We start from the raw sequence: 25,214 nt of genomic DNA on the forward strand, positions 1-25,214 counted from the left end.
TAAGAAAAGAACGTATTTTAGCTCACAGACACAGTTTTCTGATAAAATATCATAACCAGGATGACTTATAGAAGATCGTTTATTTTGGTTTATGATTCCTGAAGGTCAGTGTCCATAATGGCAGGGAAAGCACAGCAGTAAACCGTAGGCATGGCAGCAGGAACAGGCATCTGAGCGCTCAGATCTTGAATCATGAGCATGAAGCAGAGAGAACAAAGTGGAAATGGCATGAATCTTTTAACACCCAAAACCCACCTCCGGTGACATACTTCCTTCAACAAGATCACACCTCCTAAACATCCCCCAAATGGCCCCACCAACTGGGGAATCACATGTTCAAGCGCATAAGCCCTTGGGGGACATTTTCACTCAAACCGTTATAGGCACAGTGGTAGGAGTTTGAAGCAGCTGGTCACAGTGCATCTACAGTCACCTTCACCTGGACAAAGGACCACTTTGGCTGCTGTATATCCAAGGTTAATCGGCCTGCAAACTTCTGGCAATTCCCCTGTCTCTGCTATCCATCTCACTACAGGGGCACAGGGATTAAAGATGCTCGTTACCACTCCTGGCTTTATGTGAGTTCTGTGAATGTGAATTTAGGTCATCACACTAGCACAGAGATCTCTTTATCCAATGAACTGACTCCCCGGTCCTCATTTCATCATTCTTATTCAGTCTGAGATGCTACGGTGCTTTGAATAAGAATGTCCTGTCTTAGCTTGGGTTGCTATTGCTATTATAAAATACGATGACCAAAAAGTGAGCTGGGGAGAAAAGGATTTATTTGGCTTATACTCCCACATTGTAGTCCATCAACGAAGGAAACCAGAACAGGAACTGAAAGAGAGTAGAACCCTGGGGACAGGAGCTGATGCAGAGGCCGTGGTGGGATACTTCTTACTGGCTTGCTCCTCATGACTTCCTCAACCTGATTTCTTATAGAACCCAGGACCACCAGCCCAAGGGATAGCATTACCCACAATGGACTGGGCCCTTCCAATCAATCACTAATTAAGGAAGTGCCCCACAGCCTTGACTACAGCCCGATCTTATGAAGGTATTTTCTCAAGGAAGGTTCCCTCCTCTCAAATGACTTGGTTTATGACAAATTGACCTAAAACTATCCAGCACACCACACACAGGCTCATGGATTTGAATGCTTAGTCACCAGAGAAAGACACTATTTGAAAGGATTAAAAGGATTAGGAGCTGTGGTGTGTTGGAGGAAGTGTGTCACTGGGTGTGGACTTTGAGGTTTCAAAAATCCATACCTAGCACCGAATCTCTCCCTCTGCCTATGGATCAGGATGTAGTTCTCAGCTACTACTTCTGCCTTTATGCTGGCAAGCTTCCCACCATGATAATAATGGACTAAACCTCTGAAACTGCGAGTCGCCAGTTATGAGGTTTCTTTCATAAAAGTTGCCTTGGTCATGCTGTCTCTTCACAGCAATAAAACAGTGACTAAGACAGACCCCATCCCACGGGACAGTGACACCCAAATTCAGGGTGAGTTTTCACTCTTCAGTTAACCCAACCTAGAAACTCTCTCGCAGGTATATCTAGAGGTTTGTCTTTTGAGTGATTCTAGATCTTTTCCAGCTACCAGCATTAACCACCACAGACACACAGTGGAAAGTATGTAATTTTAGAATAGTACAAATAGCATAGAGTTAACCAGGCAATAGAAATTCCACAATATAATGAAATTATATTACCCATTATAACTTTTGGGTCACTGTTGCAAACATAAACTGCCACCGAGTGAAGTGCCAGTATTCAGAGCATGACTTTATAGTTTTGAAATGTGAGTGAATTTCTTTCTGTTATTGCAATACTATTAAAGATAAAAGGGGGCCAGACGGTGGTACACGCCTTTAATCCCATCACTCAGGAAGCAGAGACGGGCAGATCCCTGTAAGTTCAAGGCCAGTCTAGTCTACAGAGTTAGTTCCAGGATAGGATCCAAAGTTACAGAGAAATTCTATCTCAAAAAAAAAAAAATTAAAATTTTAAAAAAAGATAAAAGGGAGGGACTCATTGGTGAAGGGATGGGGTAATGGCTCATTCGGCGACATGCCTGTTATATATGTATGAGGACTTGAATGGATCCCCAGGACCATGTGAAGCCAGATGTGACAGTGTCATCTGTAACTCCATCTCTGGGGAGTAGAGACAGCTTATGACTGGCCAGCCTAGCTGAATCAGGGAACTCCAGGTGAGGGGCCTCTCAGAACAAAGAAGAGGATTTGGGGTGAAACTCAGCAGTAGTGTGCTTGCCTGGCATGCATAAGGCCCTGGATTCCTCAGCACGATATAAAAAGAAAAAGGCGAGGGGCTGGAGAAAAGGCCCAGTGGTTAAGAGCCGTTGGTGCTCTTCTAGGAGACAAGGGTTCAGTTCCTAACATACATCTGTCAACTCACAATCGCCTCTAACTCCAGCCCCAGGGCATCTGATGCCCTCTTTTGGCCTCCACAGGCACATGCACACACATAGGCACACATGTACACATTATTAAAAGAATCATCAAAATGTAAAACGGTGAAGAATCATTGGGAAAGACACTGGACATCTGCCCACATGCTCACACATGTACATGCATACCCCTTAGACAACCGTGTACATATATAAAACACACACATTCACAGAGGGGCAGATAGAATGCTTGCCTAGCAGGGGCAAGGCTGGGGACTCAATCCTCAATTCAAAAAAAAAGAGGAAGGAGGGAAGAAGATAGTGAGAGGAAAAACAAAAAATAAGCCTTCCAAAGAGAAGAAAAACAAGAAAAGAAGAAGGAAGAGGAGGAAGAAAAAGAGAGAGAGGAGAGAGAGAGAAAGAGAGAGAGAGAGAGAGAGAGAGAGAGAGAGAGAGAGAGAGAGAGGTTAGAAAAATCTTCTAAGGCCAAGCACACAGTTAGCACCCCACCTCAGGCGAATGCCAGCTTAAGCACGACTCATCCTTCTGTTGGTGTACGGTTTGGAAGGAAAAAGAGGAAAACTGAGCTGCTCAAGGTATGAATGTTGGTTTATTAAACTACAAACGTGATTAATAAATACACTTACCAAGGCATCACTAAAATGTGATACGTCATCAGAAAATGCATACCTCATAGATCAATTTACCAAAAAAGCCTGCAGAAATGAGCATCTTGCATAGATTTTTGATAGCACACTGTCGATGTGTCCTGGGGCCTAGGCACGGGTAGAGGAAGCTATAAAAACAAAAGTCCACACCAGAGGAACTCTAGGACCCGCAGAGGGAGGGTGTAGTTCTTTCCTGGGCAGCACCTGCCCTTTGTCCTGCTTTGGTGCCACTACTATGAAATCCCCCAACAGAGAAAAGAACAAGCAACTCCCTCTTCGAAGGTGTTTGGTCTGCACTTGCAGCAAGCATCTGCCCTGGTCCCTCCAGATTCACCCCAAGAAGTTCTGAAAAACATCGGCCGCTTCCACCCAGTTCTGAAAGCAAGCTAACCCGCGCTCCCGGATCTGTTTCCGCCCTTTGTTGGTGATGACCGCTCCATTGGGTTTGATGACCACGAGCTTGGGGATGGCTGTGATGTCGTACCTCTTCTTCAGTTCACTAAAGACAGGAGAGCAGAAGGTTAGCACTGCTGCAGGTCTGAGAAGAAGGGGCTGTGTGTGTAGGTTCTGTGCAAACTCCGCCGTTTTATAGAAGGATGTGAATTCCCTTCAGTTTCAGCATCCACAGGGGATCCAAGAACCAGTTCCCTTTAGATATATAAATCTCATGTTTAAGATACAGTGAAATTGTTGTGGTACTATAAATAAATGCAATTATCTAAAACTCAAGTAGCTTGTGGTTCCTGCTATTCGATGAGGCAGAGGGATTACTTTAGCTCATGCAGCTGTGACCAGCGTGGGCAACAGAAGGAGACTGAGACCTCACCTAAAAAGGACTTGGAACGAGGTTGAGGCAGATAAGAGCTGCCTTGGATCCAGGAGCCAGTGAAGTGGAGGCTTGGGAGACCTAGAGATCTGAATCAGAGAACCAACCCTGAGCCGCTGTCTACCCAAGAATTGAAGTCCAGGCTGATCTTCTACAGTTCCAAACATGTCAGCGGGTAGGAGAGGTTCCCCAGCACCTAGCCACATCCTAAGAAGGCAGATCAGAGGGTGGGTTGGCACGAGGGGAAGATGCCTGCTAGGCACCTTGGAATCTGACCACATCCCAGCCCGTGAGGACCAGCATTGCAGGGAGGTCACTGTAAGGTCTTCAAGGGTTCACTTGGAAGTGGCACCCTATAGCACGAATGCCTGCAGCTGCTTTGAGACCTGGTTCTATCACATATGCCTAACCGTAAAGCCCGTGCTCAGGAGGTTGAGGCAGGAGGATCTCTTCCTAGACAGATAATCTCAGTCACAGAGAATGGGGTAAGATGGAACCATCACTCTGGAAAAAAAAAATGCCTGCAGGGAGCACTGGCTCATGCCCCTGCAACCCTTCTCATGCTAATAGGCCCTCTTCTCAGTAACCTGCACTGAGACATCTGCGCAGAGAAGACAGCTCCAGACAGCACCCAGATCTCACTTCAGGGACACACTGGTAATAAACAGCAGCCTCTCTGGACTGAACACAGTACCTATTGCTGTGTCAGGGGACGGGGCTACACTGGAATGCAGCCACATAATTAGGAGGGCAAGGTAAGGGCTTGGGGTGTTTCTTTCCTACAGCCATGCCACAGTAATCTCAGCCACAAGTGATTTTCTTGGTAGTAGAAATTCCCTTCTCCCCCTTCAGGTGGCTCTTCAGGAATCGAGGGACAGTAGGAGATAACATGCTTCTGAGGGAAAGCTACAGAGGGTCCCTTCCTGGGTCACTTCCCAGTTGGAGCCTTTATGATCTTCCTGTGCCTTGCCCCTTACAGCAGAGAGCAGCTTTCCCAAACACCTCCGGGATGTTCCACGAAATGCTCCCTTCTCCCCAGTGGTGGCCTCTTTCCTTTGGCCCATGACCTGTTTTCAAAAATCCAAGCTGACTTAGCCTCCCCTTAGAATATTCTACTTCCTGGTCTGCACAGAGCAACATCAGGGTTAAGGAAGGACAAGGACAGATAACTAAGTTTGCAGAAGGAAAATCCCACTGGAAATGAAGACCAGGCGAGCCAGGCCAACCTGTGCTCACAGCGGCTCATTTGTCATCACCTGGAGTACAAAGGCTCGGGAGCAGATGAGCGAGGAGGGAAGAAATCTATGCAGTCTCCAGAGTAACACCCTTCTCAAGGGAGTCAGTGTACAGATGGGGCGGCCAGTCACCCCAGTAAAGGACTTCAGCCAAGGCACAAAGGGAGACCCCAGGAGAACTGGACTCTGCCTCGGCGGCACATCTGGGAATTAGGGCATAGGCCAGCATGCTGATCTGTCACCAACTGACCCTGCGAGGTGCCTGGGATGGTTAATATCGATTGTCAGTTTGGCAGGATCCACAGCCATCTAGGAGACAAATTTGTGGAGAGATTTGTAGATTGTTTTAACTGAGTTCAAAAGAACCCGGTTAACTGTGGGAGGCACTGTTCCACGGGCTGGGGTCCTGACTGAATGAATGGAAAAGCCAAAGTAAGTTTGGCATCAGCGTTCCTTTCTCTCTGGCTCCAGACTGCAGGCACAAAGTGACCCCCCCTCCTCACACTTCTGCCACAGTGGCAGACCACTTTCAAACTGTGAAGCCAAATAAACCCTTCTCCCTTAGTTTCTTTTATTCCATAGGGAGGCCAGAGGGATACAGCAGGTGTCTTTTTACTCTCCACATTATTCTCTGGAGATAGGTTTTCCCACTGAATCACTGCGGCTGGCTGTTTCAGCCAACTGGTTGGCCAGTGCGTTCCCAGGATCCGGCTGACTAGACCCATCCATTGCCGGGGTTACAAGTAAATGCAGCCATGTCCGCTTTCTGTTTTAATTTAAGTGCTGGAGATTTGAACTCACGGCCTCATACTTGCAGTCTTATTCACTGAGCCCCCGCCCCAGGTTCTCTGCTGGTGTTTTGCCAAATATTTTGTCACAGCAATTAGAAAAGGAATAAATACAGATCCTTTTCACAGACGAGGTCAACCCATTCTTCACGCATCTCTTTACTCAGTCATAAAACTGCTTTCCCACAATCCTCATGGGGAACCCAGAGCCTTAGTCTCTGGGGGTGGGGTGGGGGTGGAACCTGAGCTCTCTGCCTAATTACCAACACCATCACCATCTCAACTGCAAAACAAGTGTGTCCTTTCAGAAGCTATGCATAATTGAGTGCCTGCCATAGTCAGACCCCATTTCAAAGCACATCACGCAAAGCCCTCCTCAAGTGCGTCCTCAGACAAAGGTAATCAGCTGCCACTTAGACTTACTATCAATGGGATTTTCATGGTGTCTGCGTGAGTGAGGTCTCATAACCTCTAAGGCTAAGCAGCTTCCCCTGGGCTCTCCACCTCCCCAGGAATCACCAAAGAGAATGAGTTTAGAAAAAGCAGGGGAGATGGCTCAGTCAGTAAAGAGCTTTGCAAGCATGCAGACATAGAGTCAGACCTCAAAACCACATCAAAAGCTGGTTCGTTTGTAATCCCAGGGCTGGTGCGGGAGGTGGGACGGGGTGCAGAGATTGGTGGATCTCTAGAGCTCCCTGGCCCACCAGCCTAGCTAACTCAGTGATTTCCAGGACGGTTAGAGATCCTGTCTCAAAAAACAAGGTGGATGACATTTGAGAAATAACGCAGATATTGTCTTCTGATCTCTACTGGCATGCACCCACAAATGCACCCACAAACAAACACAAAATAAGAGTTGTTATGAATCTACGGAATGTCACAAAGTTGCCTATGTTTCATTTTTCAGAAAGGACTCACAGGTAGCACCGCAGCTGGATAACAAGCCTAAGACCCTGAACCAGAAGATACCCATAAACTGACATCTGTTCTAGAAGGGGGTGAGGTGGGGGCATGTGCTGAGACCTCCATCTGAACTCTTCCATCACAGGAGATACCACCACCACCACCACCACCACCACCACCACCACCACCACCACCACCACCACCACCACCACCACCACCACCACCACCACCACCACCACCACCACCGTGGCGCTCCCAGTACCGGGCCATACCTAGTTCTTTCCTGGGGCTCTTTTCGTTGAACTCTCCAGCCCTGCCTGCTCTAACATCTGCCCATCTCTCCTTTCTCCTACATGTATTGCAATAGCGTTCATGTTACTGAAACTTATAGCTATCGAACCTCATCATTATCAGTAAAACTAAAATCACAAAGATGGTCAACACCTCCCGCTCTGAGCCCCGCCCCTTCCCCAGAGTACCCGCCCCCGATGCAGCTCTGTGGACACAGGTTGCGATCAGCAGCTCCCATTCAGGTCGGTGGCTTCTCGCCCTTCTTCCTGAACACTTATCAAGAAGACTAGCTAAGGGATGCAAGCTAGCACCAGGACCAGCCCCGGAGCTCCTGGGGCGTGGGGATCTCTGAAATCCCAAACGTGATGGACAGAAGCACGGGAGGGCTGGATCCCCGTGGATGCTGAAACCAAAACTCCGTGGAATTGACCCACATTGGGGTCAATTTTTCCTGAACAGGAAAAAAGGCGGGGTAGGAAGTTAAGGACCAGAGTCTGAAAGAGCAGCATGGTGAAGGAGAGGAGGTCTTGGCGAGCCAGAGCTCCGGTCCGGTGCCCACGTCCACCGGGTTCCCCACTCACTGCCTGTAGGGGTCGTGGAAGGGCAGTGCCAGCCAGGCGCCGTGCAGCTCGCGCATGAAGTCCAGCATCTCCTCGGGGCTGCCGTCCGCCGACACGAACACCACCTCGAAGGGTGCAGGCCGCCGTGCCTCGCTCACCAGCGCGGTGTAGAAGTCGCAGAGCAGCGGCGTGAAGTCGCGGCTGGGGGCGCATCGGCCCGCTGCAAAGTACAGGGCTACCACCTTGTTCTGCAGCGCGGCCTCCGCCTCCACCACCGTGCCCTCGCGGGTCACCAGGCGCCGCCCGCTCAGCACGTCCACCATAGCCCTGGACCCTGGTTTGTGGAAGACGCCACTAAGAGACAAGTCCCTGAGCTGTGCTGCCACCCGTCTGTGGGCAGAGCACGCAGAACCTCGCGCAGCACCCGGCGCCTTGCAGCCCCGCCTCCCGCGGAGCAGCTCACCTTGAGCCCACTGGAGGAGCTAGCATTCACCATTTATTCCAGAAGCTGAGGCCGCAGCAGTGACAGAAGCAGTCACGCCATCAACCCCTCCTACCTTCTACTCAACCCCATCCTGTCTCGCCTACCCGCGACCCCCTCTACTCACCCGCGCCCCACATCATCCACCTGAGCCCTGCCTCTCTCCAGCTTGCCCACCTCCGTCCTGTCTCGCTCACCCAGGACCTGTCCAGAATCCCATGACTTACTTGTTCAGTTCCGCCATACCCCACCCCACCGAGTACACCCCTGTGCTGTTCCGTGGACCCGAGTTCTGTCCCGCCCACCAGCCCCGCCCCACCGCGTCCACGGGAGCCGGGTCCCACCCTTGTGCAAACCGCCCAGCTACATCCTACACCCGCCTACTCCGTCCAGTAGGGCTTTGCCATGTCCATTTCCCCCCACCTCTCCAAACACGCCCTCCCCTCTCCAGAAAAGCCTTACAGCTTTCCAGACTGCAGCCGGCCATCTCTGACCCGCCCTTCCAAGCCAAAAGGCACGCCCTCTTTGCCTAAGGACACTCCAGTCCAGTCTAGAAGATGCCTCCGAGGAGGGATGAGTTAGGTGAAGGGCTATTCTGCCCCTAGCCGGAATAGGCCTGATGTAGAGAGCCAGAGCCCTTGTGTTCTGCGTGTGTACCTCCATCGCCTATATCTTGGAGTTCTGGAAGAAAATTGAGGGCAGGTCTCATGTTGCAGGAGTAGAGCCAGAGTGTTAAAGCTGTGCAGGCCCTGCGCGGGTCCAGAAGTTTCTACAGTAAGAGAGTTCCATCTCCCTGCCAAGCTTGAGGAGGAACTCTTGTGGGTCAGCATGTACCGGCACACCCAAAACCTCAGGAATCGAGATAAATAACTCCCAAGTGCTGTGTTTTAAAAATTAAACAGTGGGAGCTGGAAAGATGGCTCAGATGTTAAGAGAGCTGGCTGACTGCTCCTGTCCTCAGCACCCACACAGTGGCTCACTAACCTCTGTAACTGCAGTTCTAAGGGATCAGAATCTTTTGGCTTCCACAGGCGCCAGTCACACATACATACGTGCAGGCGAAGCACTCAGACACATGAAACAAAAATAAAAAGTAATGCAAAACGTTGCAGAAAACCATTAAAACTTAGAGGCAGTTCTAAGAGTCAAAGCTTGCATTTTAAGTTTTAATTACTACGCCTTTGAGATCCACAGAACAAAAATACCTCCGATTGACAAGCCCCTTGCCCAAGGACAGACAGTTCCTGAAATGCTGGAGGTTGTTGTTTATGGGTGATGACAAGCCACATATTTTTACTCCCTAAACAAGTTTGTTTGACTCGATCCATTCTGGATGTAAGTGATCAAGTATCACATGTGAAATTGCCTGGTGCGAGTGAGAAGGAGGCACAAAACACGCAACAAACCCGCTTAGGAGTTTATTAGAGGAGACGTGTACAGGCCTGGTGAAGTCGGTGTGCAGAGAGGGCTGAAGATGGCGAGTCCAGCTTTTAAAGGTGCCTAGCACATGTGCACAGGGGGATGACGTAGCTAAATCATGTGCAGATGACGAAGTTCACGCATGCATGCAAGGGCTGTTGTAGCTGTGTCATACGTAGGTGATGCAACCATGCGGCACATATTCTTGCCTGAGAGCTTGTCTGCACATGTGGCCCTGGAACCTGGAAGTGCCAGCCATGCTAGTTAGCTAAAATCATAACATTCCACCCTTTTGTTTATTATAAAATTTGGGGAGTTTGGGGTCTTTAATGGGTGGGATTGGGGCGTCGTCAGGTCTCTCGTGACTGCTTCCTGCTGATTTTGTGGGCATCGTCAGGTCTCTTGAGACTGCTTTTTGCAGATCTTGTAGGTGTCGAAGAGTTGAGGTGCTTGACCACGTCCTGGGGTGGCTGATTACTTTTGTGTTTTGGGGGGCTCTGTGGAACTGGCCGGCTGGCAGCTTGGACCTCACAAGATGCTGTAAAGGCAGAAAATTATGACTGGACAAATTTTAGATACTGGTGATTAAGGGAAGAGAGTCCCAAGATGGAAGGAAGATGAAGGTTTTGGGGGAAGGGGTGGTGTGGAGGGGGGAATTTTCCAGGAGTTTCCGAGACCAGGAATGATAAGGGAAGAATTAAATGATACTTATTCTGGGCAAGTCTAGTCCGTTTAGATAGGTCCAATTGGCTCCCTGGAAATTTTTTTTTTTGAAAAGAAATTTTAGACATATTAAAAGCTTATGAACATAGAACTAGACATCACCCAGATGTGGAGCGGGTTCAACAAGACCCCCAGTATTCTCCCATCCAGGGCATAGAGCTAGACATCACTCAGATGTGGAGGGGGTTGGCAGGACCCCAGGATTCTCCCATCCAGGGCATAGAGCTAGACATCACTCAGATGTGGAGGGGGTTGGCAGGACCCCAGTATTCTCCCATCCAGGGCATAGAGCTAGACATCACTGACCCATTTGTTTCTGGTTCTAGTTGGAAAGGTTTTGTTTCCCATGGAAAGTTTTGCTTGTCTTCTTGGGAAGTTTTGTCTATTTTTCCTCAAAAGTTGTGTCTCCCTGTTTTGTTAGAAAGTTTTGTTTTCTGGGGTGTTTGTAAGTTTTGTTGCAAGCATGGAGCTGAGACAGAAATACGTCAGATATTTTTGCTACTTTTGAGTGGCAGCTGCCAGTGACCAAGTGGCTACATTTATGGTTGGGGCTCAGAATGTCTCTCTGAGCTCTCTGGTCACTGGATTCAGATTAGCAGGAAGGAGTTTGGGTGTCTTTCTGGTGTAGATAACATTAAACTTGTTCCATACTATTCTATTTTATTTGAAGGCTGGATCTAGAGTTGATTTGTGGCTCTTCCTTCACTAGACGCAAACATATTTATGAATTTTCTTTCTTAAGCCTTTGCCGTCCTTGATTCTGGGCCATTTCCAGGGAACCTGGGTATAGACCTGGCCAATATTTGATTAAAGCCTGTTTCAAATTTGGCTTTACACATTGCAGTGGTCTTATTCTCAATCAGTGGGGTACACAGCAGTGAAGGAAACCAACAGATAGGATCCAAGAATAGGCCATTTTGGTACGCTGTTTAATTTTGCATTGGAAGCACTTGGAAAACAGCAAACAGATTTCCTCTGCACTTCCCCGTAGCTGCCTGGAGGCGGGCTTGCCAAGGGACTGGACTGCCATGAACAGAGACTCATCAACCAAAGAAGATGGACTTTCACAGGCCCCAGACAAACTGCCAGAGCCTCCTCAATTTCCTGTGTATTCCTCCAAGGACCTGCTGATCTCCAGCAAGTGAACTGCACCCGCCTTTCCCCCATGGGGGCAGCTCTCATCACACCCACGGGTAGTCACGTTCCTGTTCCCACATCAACAGTTAATAATGTGGTTTTTATCCCAGGCGCCTGCCAAGTGTCAGTTAATTCAGGAGCCACTATGGAATGTCTATCCAGCCTGAGTCTGGAAGCCTTCAGCTTCTCTCCCCCACCATCGGCCAAGTCATCTACATGAAGGATAGGACTCTACACTGCCTGGGTGCACAGAGGAGTCCCCCGAGGAGCTTCAGTGGCCTGTGTTGAGACACGGAGGGGTCTTGCCTTTCTATGTAGAAACAAACTTCAAGCCACCAAGATGGCTCCATGGCTTAAGCTGTTTGTGGTTAAGATCTAAGCCTGACCACCTGAGTTCAATCTCCTGATCCTAGCAGAAGGAGCAATCTTACTCCCAAGTTGTCTTCTGGCCCCAATATGCAAACCATGGCACACACACACAAACACAAACAATAACAATAAATAAAATAAAAGTTAAAGATAAAGTTCAGGACTTAAAGAGTCAGAGCCCCAAGCAAAACTTCAAGTCTACTGATCAAGCAGAAGGACAAACACTTAAGCAAAGTCAAATGCAGGCATGAGGACGAGAACCAACAGCTGTAGACGGGGTCTAGGGGCTTTCAGAGTTACTGTTGAAAGGTTCTCTATCAACCAAGGCTGAGGGAGAATTTTAAAGTGTTGGTTTTATTTCCTTACAGTAAGATGCTGGGCTTTTGCTGTTGTTGTTTTAGGTTTATTTCCGTCTTACTTGTGTCTCTCTGTTGTACAGGTATCACGAGAAGTCAGAAGAGAGCACTGGCTGTCCCAGAGCCGGAGTTATACAGGCAGCTGTGAGCCATGTGGTGCGGGTTTTTGAAAAGGAACTCTAGTCCTCTGCCAGAGCAGGGAGGCCTCTTAACGGCTGAGCCATTTCTCTAAGCCCACAATTTTTTTTTCTTTAGGTGAAATTATAAGGTGATTCACGAACAGGGAGGTATCCAAGGGGAAAATGTGGTTACTATAAACCTTGAACCAAAACAACTTTTAAAAATCAAAGTAATTTTGCTATTCAAGGTCCCAGAAAGAGACCTGAGCATGTTCACCAGATGGCTTAATCATCCTGTGATATTTTCAGGGAGTGTTCTTTGTGTGTGTAGTTTCTGTGTGGGTGAGTCTCCAGCGAGCTGTGTCAAAACTGGTGACTCAGCCAGACATAGGTGGTGAGGGTATGGGACTCTTCCCTTCCCACATTTGCCTGTTTCTAGTCTTTCTGTCTGAACTAATCTCCAGATTGACTTCCAGGCTAGAGAATCAAAAATGAAGCAGGCCGAGGACATTGCTCAGTCGGCAGAGGGCTTGCTTGTCCTACATGCACAGGGCCCCGAGTTTCAGCCCATTCTCTTTATAAGCCAGGTATGGTGGCATGTTCCTGTAATCCCAGCACTTGGGAGGTGGAGGCAGCAGGATCAGTTCAAAGTGAGGCCAGCCTGGGCTATGTGAGACTTTACTGGGGAAAATAATTAAGAGAGGGAGGTATTTTGAACACTATGAAAAAAAAGAGCCAGAGGGAGGAATGTGACTTAATATTCAGTGGCCAGACGGGTCCGGGTGACAAACTTGAAAGGCTCCCTCTCAGCACCGAAGAAAACAAAAACAGCTGAAGGTCTTTTACTGTGGGCACAGCCTATCCGGTGTTGGTCACGTGGGCTTATTCGTGGTCCTTCTGGAAATAGGAAGGACACAGACAACTGGAAGGGATTGAGAGGAGCTGTAGGCAATTTACATTTTGCACACAGAGTCCTAACTTAAGCTAAAGTTCCTGAAGGAGAGGGTAGATGGCAGGGAGGGGACTAGACGAGGACCGAAGTGGGAGCATCCTTCCTAAGGGACAGTATAGCTCAGCTCAGAGACCTCGTGCGCTGTGGAGAGCCAGGTACTCCGAGCAAAGGAGTTCTCTGGAATGGCAGGATCCTAAAGGAACAGACTCACCCCTCCCCTACCCCCAGGACATCTGCCTTGCCCTGGGCTGGTATGAGCCCAGAAAGAGCTCGGTCAAGTGTGCCCAGAGAGCTGGACAATTCGGATAAAGTCCCACTTCTTAAGGTCACGGCTGACTAGACTACTCCAAGGCAGCCAGTCTTGAAGGGGACCTTCCTGAGACCAGCCCAGCGACACACTGCTGTGATCTGCTCCAATCCCACCTTCCCTCTGCGCTAACGTGGGAGTAGGAGTCAGAATAAGTCAGTTCACAAACTTCTGCCAGGCTTTGCCTACCCTGCAGGATCACGGGGAATGGGTTTGACGCTGGCATGACTCCTCACCTCTCATCCTGCCACTGAGCTCTCATTGTTTCTAAGCAATTTTATGGTCAAGACTGAAAAGTATACAAAGAGAAAATAGTTAATTTATTCTGATATATCCAATTTCAAAACCTAAGGTATTTAAAATTCAGATCTAAAATTACAGGTTTATCAAAATTTTTTGGTCTTCTGAATGACTTCTGTATTTTGTTTTCTTCCCTGCCAAAGGTTCTGACTACACTTTTCTCCAGGTATGTTTCCAGGTAACCAGTCTAATAAAACTAAGTAGGAACTGAAATTCGTGATTTTGTCATTAGGATCCATTTAGCTGATGATCAAAACAGTGTTTATGAGAAAGCTTGGTAGTCTACATCTTCAAAGTCATCTCTCCTGGCCTCTTATTAACTCCTGTCTCTATGGGTGGGCTTTGATATTTAGCTGAATAGCTGCGAGTAAGCATATATGAGGATTTTTAAATTATGATTTCTGCACTGAGTTTTGATGATTATTTTTTTTCTAGAGAGCATAAAATTGTTGATAATAATCTCCTATTAAAATACTTTAGCCATCACTGGACCCCCCTTCTTAAATTGTTTCTGTATTCCTTTAGGATTATGGGTGAGAGAGGATGACTGCAGGTGCCAGGAGTGGCCAGGGTCCCAGTCCCCTTGGAACTGAGATCACAGGTCCTATGAGACACCTGGTGACGGTGCTGGGAAACCAAACTTGATTCCTCTACAACACCATGAGCTGTTACCCACTAGCCATTTCTCCAGCCCCATCCTCTTTCCCCACTGCAACAGCTGGGGATTGAACGCGGATCCCACAGGTGAGGAAGCCGCCTACCACTGAGGTCCTTGGTATGCTGAGCAGACTGTTCAGCCTCCGCAGTCCTTAGGTGCCACCGTGTCTGCCTGTGGCCTCTTGTTATCAATCTAGCCTGGCTTTGCCTTCCCAAGTCACCCTGCCAGCTCTTGTTCAGTTTTTAGTTAAGACCTGTGCCAGTACAAAGTGTCTTTCTGCTCCTTTGGGCTTAAGGTCTTGTGTTCCTATTGAAAGTTAAAGACCATAAATCTTGATGAAAATATTTGCTAAAATCAAGGTATATTGCAGCTTTTGTGACTGATTTTTCTTTTAGCAGCCTATCAAAGAACACATTTTCAAAAGGCTGAACTTTAAAGGTTGGGTAGCTTTTATGACCAATTCCTGTAACAGACACAGAGGACTTGAGAAGCATTCTACACCTCATGGTGGCTGACTCTTTTAGGTTGGCTGCTTTGAACTTGTGTCTTGAAATATGACCTTGGTTCCATCAGTTTGAGGACAGGCCACAGCTTCCACAGGGATAAAAGCTGCTGACCTGCTGTCAGGCTTGTACAGCCAGAGCCTCCCCTGTTCAGTCACAGTCAGCTGTAGACCCCCTTCTAACTTAGCTTTTCCAGGGCTCATCACAGATGCTAGTTCTCACCAAACATGCTTCCACTTTCCAGCTCAGCCAGGCCTTCTGCTCCTTCACATATTTAATATACATTAGCTGATTTTCTAAATAGTCTTCAAATGTTAAATATATCTCACTTGATCGTATACCTTAGCCTTTCTCTAAGCCATCGCTCACGGTTTACCTCCACTATCCTAGGGATATTGGCCTACAGTTTTGTTTTGTTTTTTTTTTAAATAATGTTTTGTTTGGATTTGGTATAACTGGCTTCATAGAATCAAGAAATGTATTCAGTTCTCATTAATGAACCATCTGAGGTAAATTTGTAATTCTTTATTCTGTCAGTTCTAGACAGGCCAGACCAAAAGGCCCTATCTGCTGTGTCTCCTGTGAAATGACACATCATGGGAGGAGGGGTCACATGCTCCCGGGAACCTAAGGCCCACCTCCTAAGGTTCCACTACCTCCACTCAATGCCACTGTGAGACCAACCTTACACACCTAGAGCAGTGAACACTCCCGCCTTTTCTGTCTCCTCCAAGTGTCCACAGCACTCACCAACAAAGCTGTCTGTGCTAAGTCCAAACCCTCCTAGCGGTAATCTCTTTTCTTCCATTTTTAAATCGTGTGTATGGGTGTTTTTGTCTGCCCGGACCATGAGTGTGCAGTACCTACAGAGGCCAGATCTCTTCCAGACTGAGTCATAGATGGTTGTGAGTAGCTGTGTGGATGCTGGGAACCAAACCCAGGTTCTCCAGAAGAGTAGCCAGAGCTCTTAACCATTGTTACAGGAATCTTTTAAAATGATTACCTATTACAGTCTCTGCAGAAGTCTAACTTAATACAAAGGATTGGGCAGTAGCTGGCTTTTGCCTAGCATACATAAGGCCCTGAGTTCAGTTTCCAGTACCATATAACCTATCATGCTGGCTCACTCGCACCTGTCACCCTAGTACCCTGGAAGGGGCAGCAATGGGATGTTCAAGGCCATCATCCTGTCACAGTGAATGTGAGGGCAGTTTGAGGTACGGGAGACCCTGTTATAAACAGTAAACAAGTTAACTGTGCAGATCAAGTTGTGGCTCAAGCTGTTTGTAGAGCAAGGAAGCTGGTCCACCTCAGAAACACAACCTAGGTGCCTACAAGACGGCTCTACAGGTGGAGTGCTTGCCACTCGAGAACCAAATTCTGTCCTCAGAATCCGCAGCTAAAGAGGAAAACTGACTCTGGAAAGCTGACCGCAGGTCATCATCCCTGGTGGCGAGCCCCTTTAAACACAGCCACCTGCTGGACCAGCAAACAGCACACCCCATACTTCCCCCATAGGTGACATGGCTGTTCCCCTCTGCACAGGGAAATCCTGGCCCAAGATGGGTCAACAGGAAAATTTTCGCATTCTTGCTGATTATTCTTATAGGTGGCCATGCTGAGAGGCAAAATCAGCAAGGAAGGAGTTTTCATGTCTTGGCTCTGTCCCCAATCTGTCCTGGGACACTCAGCCCAGTGATGTCATGAAGCTCAAGGCGGTACACAGAGTGCCACCTTTCCTGGATCTGAAGTCACAAGTGAGTCCTCTAGTCATTTGGGCTTATGACCTTCTAAAGTATGAACTGCTGACAGAATGCCAAGTCACTATGGTAGAGCCAGCTATCAGAGGCTCGTGTTCTTTACCTGGACACCACAGAGGACAAAGAACGTGCTGGGCCCCCAGCAAGGTCCTTTGGGATCTAGATAGAGTCGTCCCGCCAATAGACCTGAAGCCCTTTCTTTCCAGTCCTCTTCATCTCACCAAGAAGGAGTTATGCAAACACTGTTTCCCTGGGATGTCTAACCTGGGTATCAGACAGGACACATGCATCAAGACCTGAGAGGACAACCCCCAGGAGCTGATCCTGACTCGGGTCAGGTCTAAGCCACCACACTCTTCTTTCTCCAGTGTAAAGAAAATATGAAAACAGCCTTGGTTCTCTGAAGTCCCTATAACAGCTTTTTTCCTCAGGATGTATTAACCTTTGTGCAGTGAGTTTCCAAAAGATCAAGCTGGCAGTTCCACAAGTGGAAGCGCTAAGAAGGACTAGGCTAAGCAGGGCAGTGCATCTGAATCCCTGTACAAAGGAGAGGCCGAGGCAGGGTGGGACAGAGTGAGAACCTGCATCCAAAAGCAGGTAGTGGTGTTCAGTCACCTTGAATATGGCACCCAGTCAAACACATACCCCGGCACTTCATTCTTCTGACCCACTTGGACACAGTCAAACCAGAATGGTTTTAAAGGATAAGGAAACACGAGCCAGCAAGCGGATGAAAGTGCTTGCCACACACGCATGAAGACCTGAGTGAGGAACAGACCGAGGAGAAAAAGATCACCAGAAATTTAATGCTGCACCGAAGCTTGTGCTGAAGGAGGTAAGGGGATTAAGATGCCCAACATGTGACAGCAGCTGTGACTCAGTGGGCAGAGTGCTTGCCATCACATCCCCGGTTTGAGTATCAACACCATATAAACCTGGCATATTGGTGCACATTTGGGATCCCAGCACTAAAGAGGTGAAGGCAAGAGGATCAAGGTTGTCCTTAGCAATATATTGTGTTCAAAGCCAGACTGGAATATATCAAGCATCAACTGTCTCACAAGAACAAACAAAAAAAGTCCCCTCAAATCATGCAAGAAACAATCTTAGAAGCCATTTCTGCTCACTGCCTCTGAGGAAAAATGGTGCTACACTTTTATCTGTGGGACAAAAAGTAATCTTCAACATTCAAGTTGAAAATTCACAATGGAGACCTAGCAAGAATAGCCGTATTAATTTTGTTCCATTAAAGTTTTTTTTTTAATTTTAATAATTTATTTTAGTGCACTGGTGTAAGATATCAGAGTTCCTGGAACTGGAGCTTCTATGTGGGTCCTGAGAATTAAACCCGGGTCCTCTAGAAAAGCCCATTAAGATTTTAATTGAATAAAACTATTTGGATATACCTGACCTTTGGGAGAGAACACTCATTTGGCAGAGCACCTGAACGTGCTGGCGCACACCCGTACTCTACCACAGGGATGTAGTTCAAGGTCGTCTGAGAATTGGAGGTGAGGGATAGGGGTATACAAAGTGAAAAGGAAGGAGAATGAATAAACCAAAGCAGCAAACAAAACACAGTTTTAGCATCTGAAGAGCATTGAAGTCACACAGGGAGACCATCAAGATGACTCAGTGGGAAGGTCCTGGCTGACAAATCTGACACCTGACTTCAGTGTGAGGTCAGGACTAACTCCCACAAGCTGTCCTCCAACATGCACATGGCTGCTGAAGACTTGGAGGACATTAACATCTGAAACTCTACCCTAAGCAAGTCTCAACAGTTCCAGCTGTGTTTTCTAAACCATGAAACTGTTAATCCTCCTGAGAGGCAATCTACTGTCTTCTCTTGCAAGGACCAAACATTTGCTGCTGTTACCCGCATACATGGTTCACCACATGACCAAGCCCCAGGGGAAGAATATGGCAGTTTTACAATTACACCTCAGAATTTTAAAATTAAAAAAAAAAAAAATTAAGCACTTGAGGTATCCATTAAATTAAAAAGAGACTGCAACAAAGCGGCTAGTTTTCCAGTTGGGAAGAGAAGAGCCACAACAAATGCATACCATCGATGTTCAGCCATCAGCATCCAATCTAAGGTAAATGTTGACTCAGGGAATTTTCTTCTAGGAGCTTCTAGGAGCACAAACTTTCAACCTCTGCGAGGATGAGCTATTTGGAATCTACCAGAGGGCTGACACAATGGGTCAAGGGGGATGCCATGCTCTTGTGCCACACCTGCAGGAAAGCGGCTCTCCTCTAGAGGTCAGAATGCCACTCTGAAAGGCTTCGGGCTCTAGCCAGGTGCCCCCACTGTCAGCTTCCATAACTATCTGTGGCACAAGAATACCTCCCCTTCCCCCATTAAAAACAAAAATTAAACAATAGGTTCCTGGTAAAGAGCACATACCCAGAGTTAACACAGCACCAAGACAAAGAAAAACTGCAAGAACAAGCTACAGGTGCTGTGCCTCTTCCTGGCTGTCCTAGTGAATGCCTGTTAAGTGCCTGGGTGAAGGGAAGGCAGGAGACAAAGTCCAAATTCAGGGCAAGAAATTTCAATGCTATTTTGCAGGTTTGAATCTGTATATGCAGACAATTCAGAAGGCTGCACCCCAATCCTGAGTCATCAGCAAAGTTGTCTATGTGAATTTCTAGGTTTAATAATCTCATCAGTTCCAATGCATAAACAGAACTCTAAAGTCATGTATATAATGGGCCACTCTTACTCTAATGGACTTCGGGTAGTTCATGCAGTACCTAAAACCTAGTTCTCTGAGGAAGTACAAAGTGAAAGGAGCCATGACATTTCAATACTCAGCTGAGCAAGCCTACTCAACTCCTGTGACAGCCAACAGATGTGAGGACATGCAGGTAGGATTGTCCATGCTGGGCTGGCAGGGACAATATCATCTCACTCGACTAAGTAGAAAACACATTTTAAAGCAATCTGAGGTGTCGAGGAAATATCAGACCCACCTGCCACATGGTTTACTGAATCCAGTCTTCAAAGGCAGCTGTCAATCTGGAATGGCTGCTTCTCTGAAACACTGCAGGCTGGAAACTGGTGCAGTACATAGGACAAACCACTCACAAGTACATACAGAATACACACAAACCCACCCGGAGAGTAAATGGATAAAAAGCAACTTTGGAACAAGTTCTTAATAATATAGAGAAACAAAGGCCTGGATTCTAGAGACCAAGACAACTTTAAATTAAGTTCAAAATACTTTTTTGCTAGGGTGGTGGTGACTCATACCTTTGAGCTCCGCATCTAGGAAGATAGTTATGAATTTAAGGCCAGCCTGGGCTAAAGCGAATCTTTGCCTCAAAATACAGACATACACACATGCATCAATTCATGTGTCTACAAAAAGACGCTTCAGAGGATATTATACTACTGATGACTGAAGTGGTTAGCATTGAGAGAGAGCTAGACAAAATAGGCTAAGTCTGCACGCCCCTAAAATCCTGACACAGCCCCATGCCTTGTTCTGCCTTCCTCTGCAAAGGAGGAAGGAAAGGACTACTGGTAACGAAATGACAAAACAAGCTATCAGCAAGGCCCTTTCTAAGGATCCACTCAAGTCTCCTTAGTGTCGAATGATTTCACCACCAGGTTTTAGCTGCACCAAGAGAAGAAGGGAGAACAAGACTCCCAAGTTTTCCACTGGGTCACAGTTTACTCAAACACAGACCTGATTCATTGCCCATCGGTACCCAACCTTCAGACTAAACTGTTCCTTTTTCCAGAAAACATTTACTGAGTTGCACCTTCAGTACACATCAGTGAGCCATGTGCCTTCAGCAAGGGAAGCCATGAAAGCCAGGCTGAATCCCAAGGCCCATTCCTTTCTCTCACTGCAGTCCCCCTCCCAAGAGCCTGGCAGGCCTGACCCTCGCCACACAGTGAGCACTGTGGCTCTGGCAGCATCACGTCCTGAAGCCACCAAGTACCAACTATTCTAACAGCAGAGGAATGCATGGATTTCCCCAACCAAACCTTAAACACGAGTTACGTTTGTCAGAATTAGTAACAGAGACATTAAAAAAAAAAAAACTATTTAAGAACATTATTAATTCTCTACTTAGTATGAATTAAAATTACCAAGAGACAGATACAGGTAATAAAGGCATCTTGTACTATCAAGTCTTACTGACTGGTATTTAAATATGAATGAAAGCACTATAGTCAATAGTCAAAGGATGGGGGAGGTGAGAAAATATTCAAGACACATTATTGAGTTCTATATATAGTAAATGTTTTAAGTTTAAAGTCACAATTAACTAACATTTCTCATTAATATCAAATCAGAAACTAACACTTAGGTGCACGGAATGCTGACAACTCTTCCTTCCACTGACTGTACTACTGTCACTGTTTGAGCAAACGTACATTTCCTTCTGTTGCTGTCAAACCTGACATTGCCATGTGTGGAAACGCCATCTGACTTCAGAAAGAGATTCAACACAGCAGCACAAAGTTCAGTCAGAAGTTGCACATAAAGGGTTTATTTTGAACGTTTTAAGGAAGGATAGAGTTACATCATAATTATAAAAATTACTTACAGAATTAACAGTTGTACTGTGTATACTTCTAAATGCAAAGAACAGGGAACTGTCTACACGTATAAAATAAAGTTAAAATTAAAAATGAATTCAAGCTCAAAAACTGAGGTCATTTATCTAGTTTTAAATGTGAACACGAAGACCTCTGAACTCTACCCACTCGCTCGAACTGCACCAATGATGGAGATACCCAGAGTGCAGCATTCCCAGGACACAGAAATTTCGACCATGATTATTTTGAGTAATTTTTCCTGTGTCATCTTTGGAGAACTTTCATCTCTTGGACAATCAGCGTGTTTTCAGGCACTACAATCTGTGACAATCAGCGCAGTCTTCTTTCTAATGGGTCGACAGTGTTCAGAGATTCAGGCCCAATGCACTTCGGGATTTGGCACATAAAACAAGAAAAAAAAATGAAATCTGGCTTAGAAGCAACTGTGATTTTTAGAGCGTGCACAGTCCCTTCGAATGCTGTGTGACATATACAACTGGAATCACCTTCTGTCGGCGCTACGACTGCTTCACCAGTGCGTCTTTACCCTACAACCACTAGAACAGCACAGTAAGCAAATATACAGGAAACCAAAAGCAAATCCAAAGAAGGAAAGAAAGAAAGAACCTAAGTCTCTTTAACATGCAATTTTACTTAGTTACATTGAACATTCTACTTAGAAGAGAGCATGCAAAAAAGGATGGTCTGCTTTAAGGTTCTTCTCTGAAGTTTACGTGGCAGCCTGACGTCACATACGCACGCACACACGATACGATACTAGAGCAGGTAAGTGAGGAAGGCCAATAAATTTTATACACAGATTCACGCCTTGTGTTGCCACAAGCCCCATAATTTTGGAAATTAATGTTGAACTCCTAAATGAGGAATCAACATTCAGATACCAGAACAATGCAAGCAATGCATGCAGATCTGAACTGTGAGCCTAAGGGAAGCCCGAGGTGGCAGGCTCAGGAGGAGAGTCAGTCACCATTCAGGGTGGTGGAAGTCACCAAAAGAAAAGAGTGGGGGAGGGATGGAAAAACAATAAAAATACAAACAAACAAACAAAAACCTTCCCCTTCCCTCAGCCTCACGTAAAGGCAATAAATAGAATAGTGATCAAAGTTATCACCATCATCATGTTGTATTCCTCTGGACCAGGAGTTCACGGGTAACCAAACAAATGTGGGCTGCTTACAGAAAACCACAATGCAATCATCAGATGATGGCAGACATGTCTAAACAGATCTACCCCTCGGGACATTTCGAAATGAACATTCCTTTCCAGTCACCATGCTATGTTCTGCACTGTCGGTCCATGCAGGACACACTCGCCCACTTGTGGCACAGATGTCAGTACGCGCCCTAGGAGTCAGACTCAGCTCAGATTTACATGCACGACGACACCCGGTCACATACGCTAGAAGCACTGAAGACTAGGGTATATCACACTGCATTGAGAAGCATGTCCCTGGGTCCCTTTGGGAAAACACTAAACACAGGGTGATTGCAGCCAGGGACAGAACTGAGGTACTGTGTTCACATGGTGAGCAGTTGTGACCATCCAGAAGCATGAGGTTGTTAGCCTCTGTGAAGACTACATGGGTATCCAGTAACCATGCTCCTTGAATCATGGAATGATTTCTTACATCAGGAAGAGCCCCAACAAGGTAGCAGACCTACACTAGGCCAAAGCTCTGGTGTGTGCTTGACAGTATCCACATCTGTCCAGTCACAGAAAGGATTTTCAATCTCTACAAGAGACTGGTTTTACAAACCATCTTTCTCCCAGCTGACAGGTCACCGGGGATCTTCCAAAACAAGTGAGACCAAGCAGATGTTAGGTGAATCAACCAACCACATTTTCAGTTCCATCTCAGCTTCAAACAACCTTACAGAACAAATCACAAATGCACCCAGTGGCCAAGAGCTGCTATTCACCCACAAGCCAGCTAGCATATAATGCACATGCAAAGCCCAGGGCCACAGAGGGAATAAACCCGCATGAACAGCACACCTGGAGCAAGAACAGACACCGCCACAACAGTGTCAAGGCAAGAAGCCATATTTGTCCAACATTCATTGTGGAGGGGTGGAAGGGGCCAGGAGGAAGAGGAGCAGGAAGGGAAGGGGAGAAGAGGCCTTCTGACCACAATCATATATCAACAATAACAGTAATAAAAACTAAAAAGCCCCAGAGAACTTAGCAGAAGGCAACAGTGCCATACTTTAAAACTCACATTTCTAATACCAATGTACTGTTTTTGCAGGAATTTACCACATATACAAACCACTGTTATATTGTTGCCTTCTAAATCCATGTACTAAAATCCTGATGACTGGAAGCATACAAATAGACCAATGTGCCGTCCACAAGCACATTGACATTGTTCCGTGTGAACCAAGGACCTGGGCTTTATTTAAAAGTACTTATGATTAAAGAGTAACAACAGCAATAATAATTATAATAATAATAATAATAATAAAGGAAACAAGAAACAAACGAAACATAGAAAACAAAGCTTCGAATTGAAGGCAGCCTTTTACCCAGATTTCTTAACAGTTTACTAAATTCTACTGTGGGTTGCTGACGGTTTATGGCTAATTTATACCTGGACTCATAGCTAAAAGCCTCCAGATCGAAATGGTACTCTGAATTCTGACCTTTGAAACAACCTAATGTCCCTGTGTGCTTTCCGTGCCCAAATTTAATTTTAAACAAAGCCATATTATAAATATGACTGACTTGGGTCAAGCACACCTGTTGAACTGGAGAAAACATTATTACCCCCCCACACCCCACTCCACAAGGAAAGGAGTGCCAGTGGTGAGTGCCTGTGTGTGTGTATAATATATACATAGGCACACAGATGCAGATCTAGACAGGTAGCTATAGATACATAATCTCTCAAAAAAGGCAGTAACAAAAATAACAAACTATGCTTGCATTGTGGCAGCAGAATAAGACAGTGTGTCAAAGTGATGGGGAAAATGGTTACAACTTATCCAGATTTAAATGACTATAATACTTAGCTTAACTTTACCACCTTGCTTGTAACCCCCAACAGACAGCCTTCTTGTAAGGGGGAGGACCCCCCTCACACAGATGCCTTGAAGAGGGAGGACTCCCCTCACAGGTGCTCTGAAGAGGGAGGACTCCCCTCATAGATGCCTTGTGTTTGAATCAGTCTGCACTATTCAGAACAACACCAGCTCTGCTGGTGGAGATTGTGGGTTCGCAGGGACATCTAAGCTTTCATTAAACTGGAAAGCAATCAAGTCTTTATGTCTACAAATTATACATTTAATAGTTCCACAAATTTGGCAAAGTTTGTGATGACATCTAGGATGTTTTCACCAAATCGTAGACGTAAATATGGAAGTCATCATCAAACTTGATGAAATAGACAGAGGGTTTGGCCTCTACTTGGTGGATGACCATGCCAGTCCTTTTCGAGCCATCTTCTTTGGCATATTCCACTTGCTTGCCTACCAGGCTGTCCACAACTTCTCCTGGCTCCCTTTCTGCTGGAGGCGAATCATCTGTATTTAAAAGAAAAAAAAAAAAAATCAAGTCAATATTTAGATATATCACTACTGCATTTAGCAACAAATATAAAGACTTAAGATATCTTGAGTTCATCACCATCTGGTCAACACTTTCTTAAAGAGCCACTCTGTAAATATTTCAGGCACATGGTCAATGTTTCAATTAGTCACCTATGAGAATGCACCAAAAATGGCCAAGGCAGTCCAGAAATTAATAGCTGAGATGTACTTTAGCAAAACACCACTCACATGGTTTACTGAACCTCATCTAGACAGATATATGAATGAATGATTTTAAAATTATAACCCAAACTCCTTGGGATC

The 25,214-nt window shown here is 46.3% G+C and overlaps 2 protein-coding genes across 5 annotated transcripts in view; both read right to left on the bottom strand.

Annotated features, from left to right (window-relative positions):
• Window positions 1–3,010: 3,010 nt before the first annotated feature.
• Window positions 3,011–8,882, bottom strand: Nxnl2 (nucleoredoxin like 2). Of its 2 annotated transcripts, none has more exons than XM_057787817.1 (3): window positions 8,829–8,882; window positions 7,712–8,024; window positions 3,011–3,586 (listed from the first exon to the last, which is right to left on the bottom strand). In XM_057787817.1, exons 1-3 carry the CDS (start codon window positions 8,878–8,880, stop codon window positions 3,418–3,420), a joined length of 534 nt encoding a protein of 177 aa, XP_057643800.1. In that variant the 5' UTR covers window positions 8,881–8,882; the 3' UTR covers window positions 3,011–3,417. The 2 variants fall into 2 exon arrangements, with proteins under 2 accessions (XP_057643800.1, XP_057643801.1); XM_057787818.1 differs by lacking the exon at window positions 8,829–8,882 and adding an exon at window positions 8,154–8,184.
• A 12,382-nt stretch (window positions 8,883–21,264) lies between these two features.
• Spin1 (spindlin 1) overlaps window positions 21,265–25,214 on the bottom strand; it is a 51,868-nt gene continuing 47,918 nt past the window's right edge. For all 3 annotated transcript variants that reach the window (XM_057787301.1, XM_057787302.1, XM_057787304.1), the window contains exon 6: window positions 21,265–24,884. In XM_057787301.1, the coding sequence (XP_057643284.1) occupies window positions 24,685–24,884 (200 nt within the window). In that variant the 3' untranslated portion in view covers window positions 21,265–24,684. The remainder of the gene's footprint in view (window positions 24,885–25,214) is intronic.

Source organism: Chionomys nivalis, chromosome 13 (genome assembly GCF_950005125.1).
Source record: "Chionomys nivalis chromosome 13, mChiNiv1.1, whole genome shotgun sequence".
NCBI classification, from domain to species: Eukaryota; Metazoa; Chordata; class Mammalia; order Rodentia; family Cricetidae; genus Chionomys; species Chionomys nivalis.

Coding starts and splice junctions, on each gene's coding strand:
- Nxnl2 (XM_057787817.1), bottom strand. CDS start 8,880: ATGAGACCTGCCCTCAATTTTCTTCCAGAACTCCAAGATATAGGCGAT. Junction 8,025..8,828: donor CCAAGATATAGGCGATGGAG/GTACACACGCAG, acceptor TCCACAAACCAG/GGTCCAGGGCTATGGTGGAC. Junction 3,587..7,711: donor TTCCACGACCCCTACAGGCA/GTGAGTGGGGAA, acceptor TCCTGTCTTTAG/TGAACTGAAGAAGAGGTACG.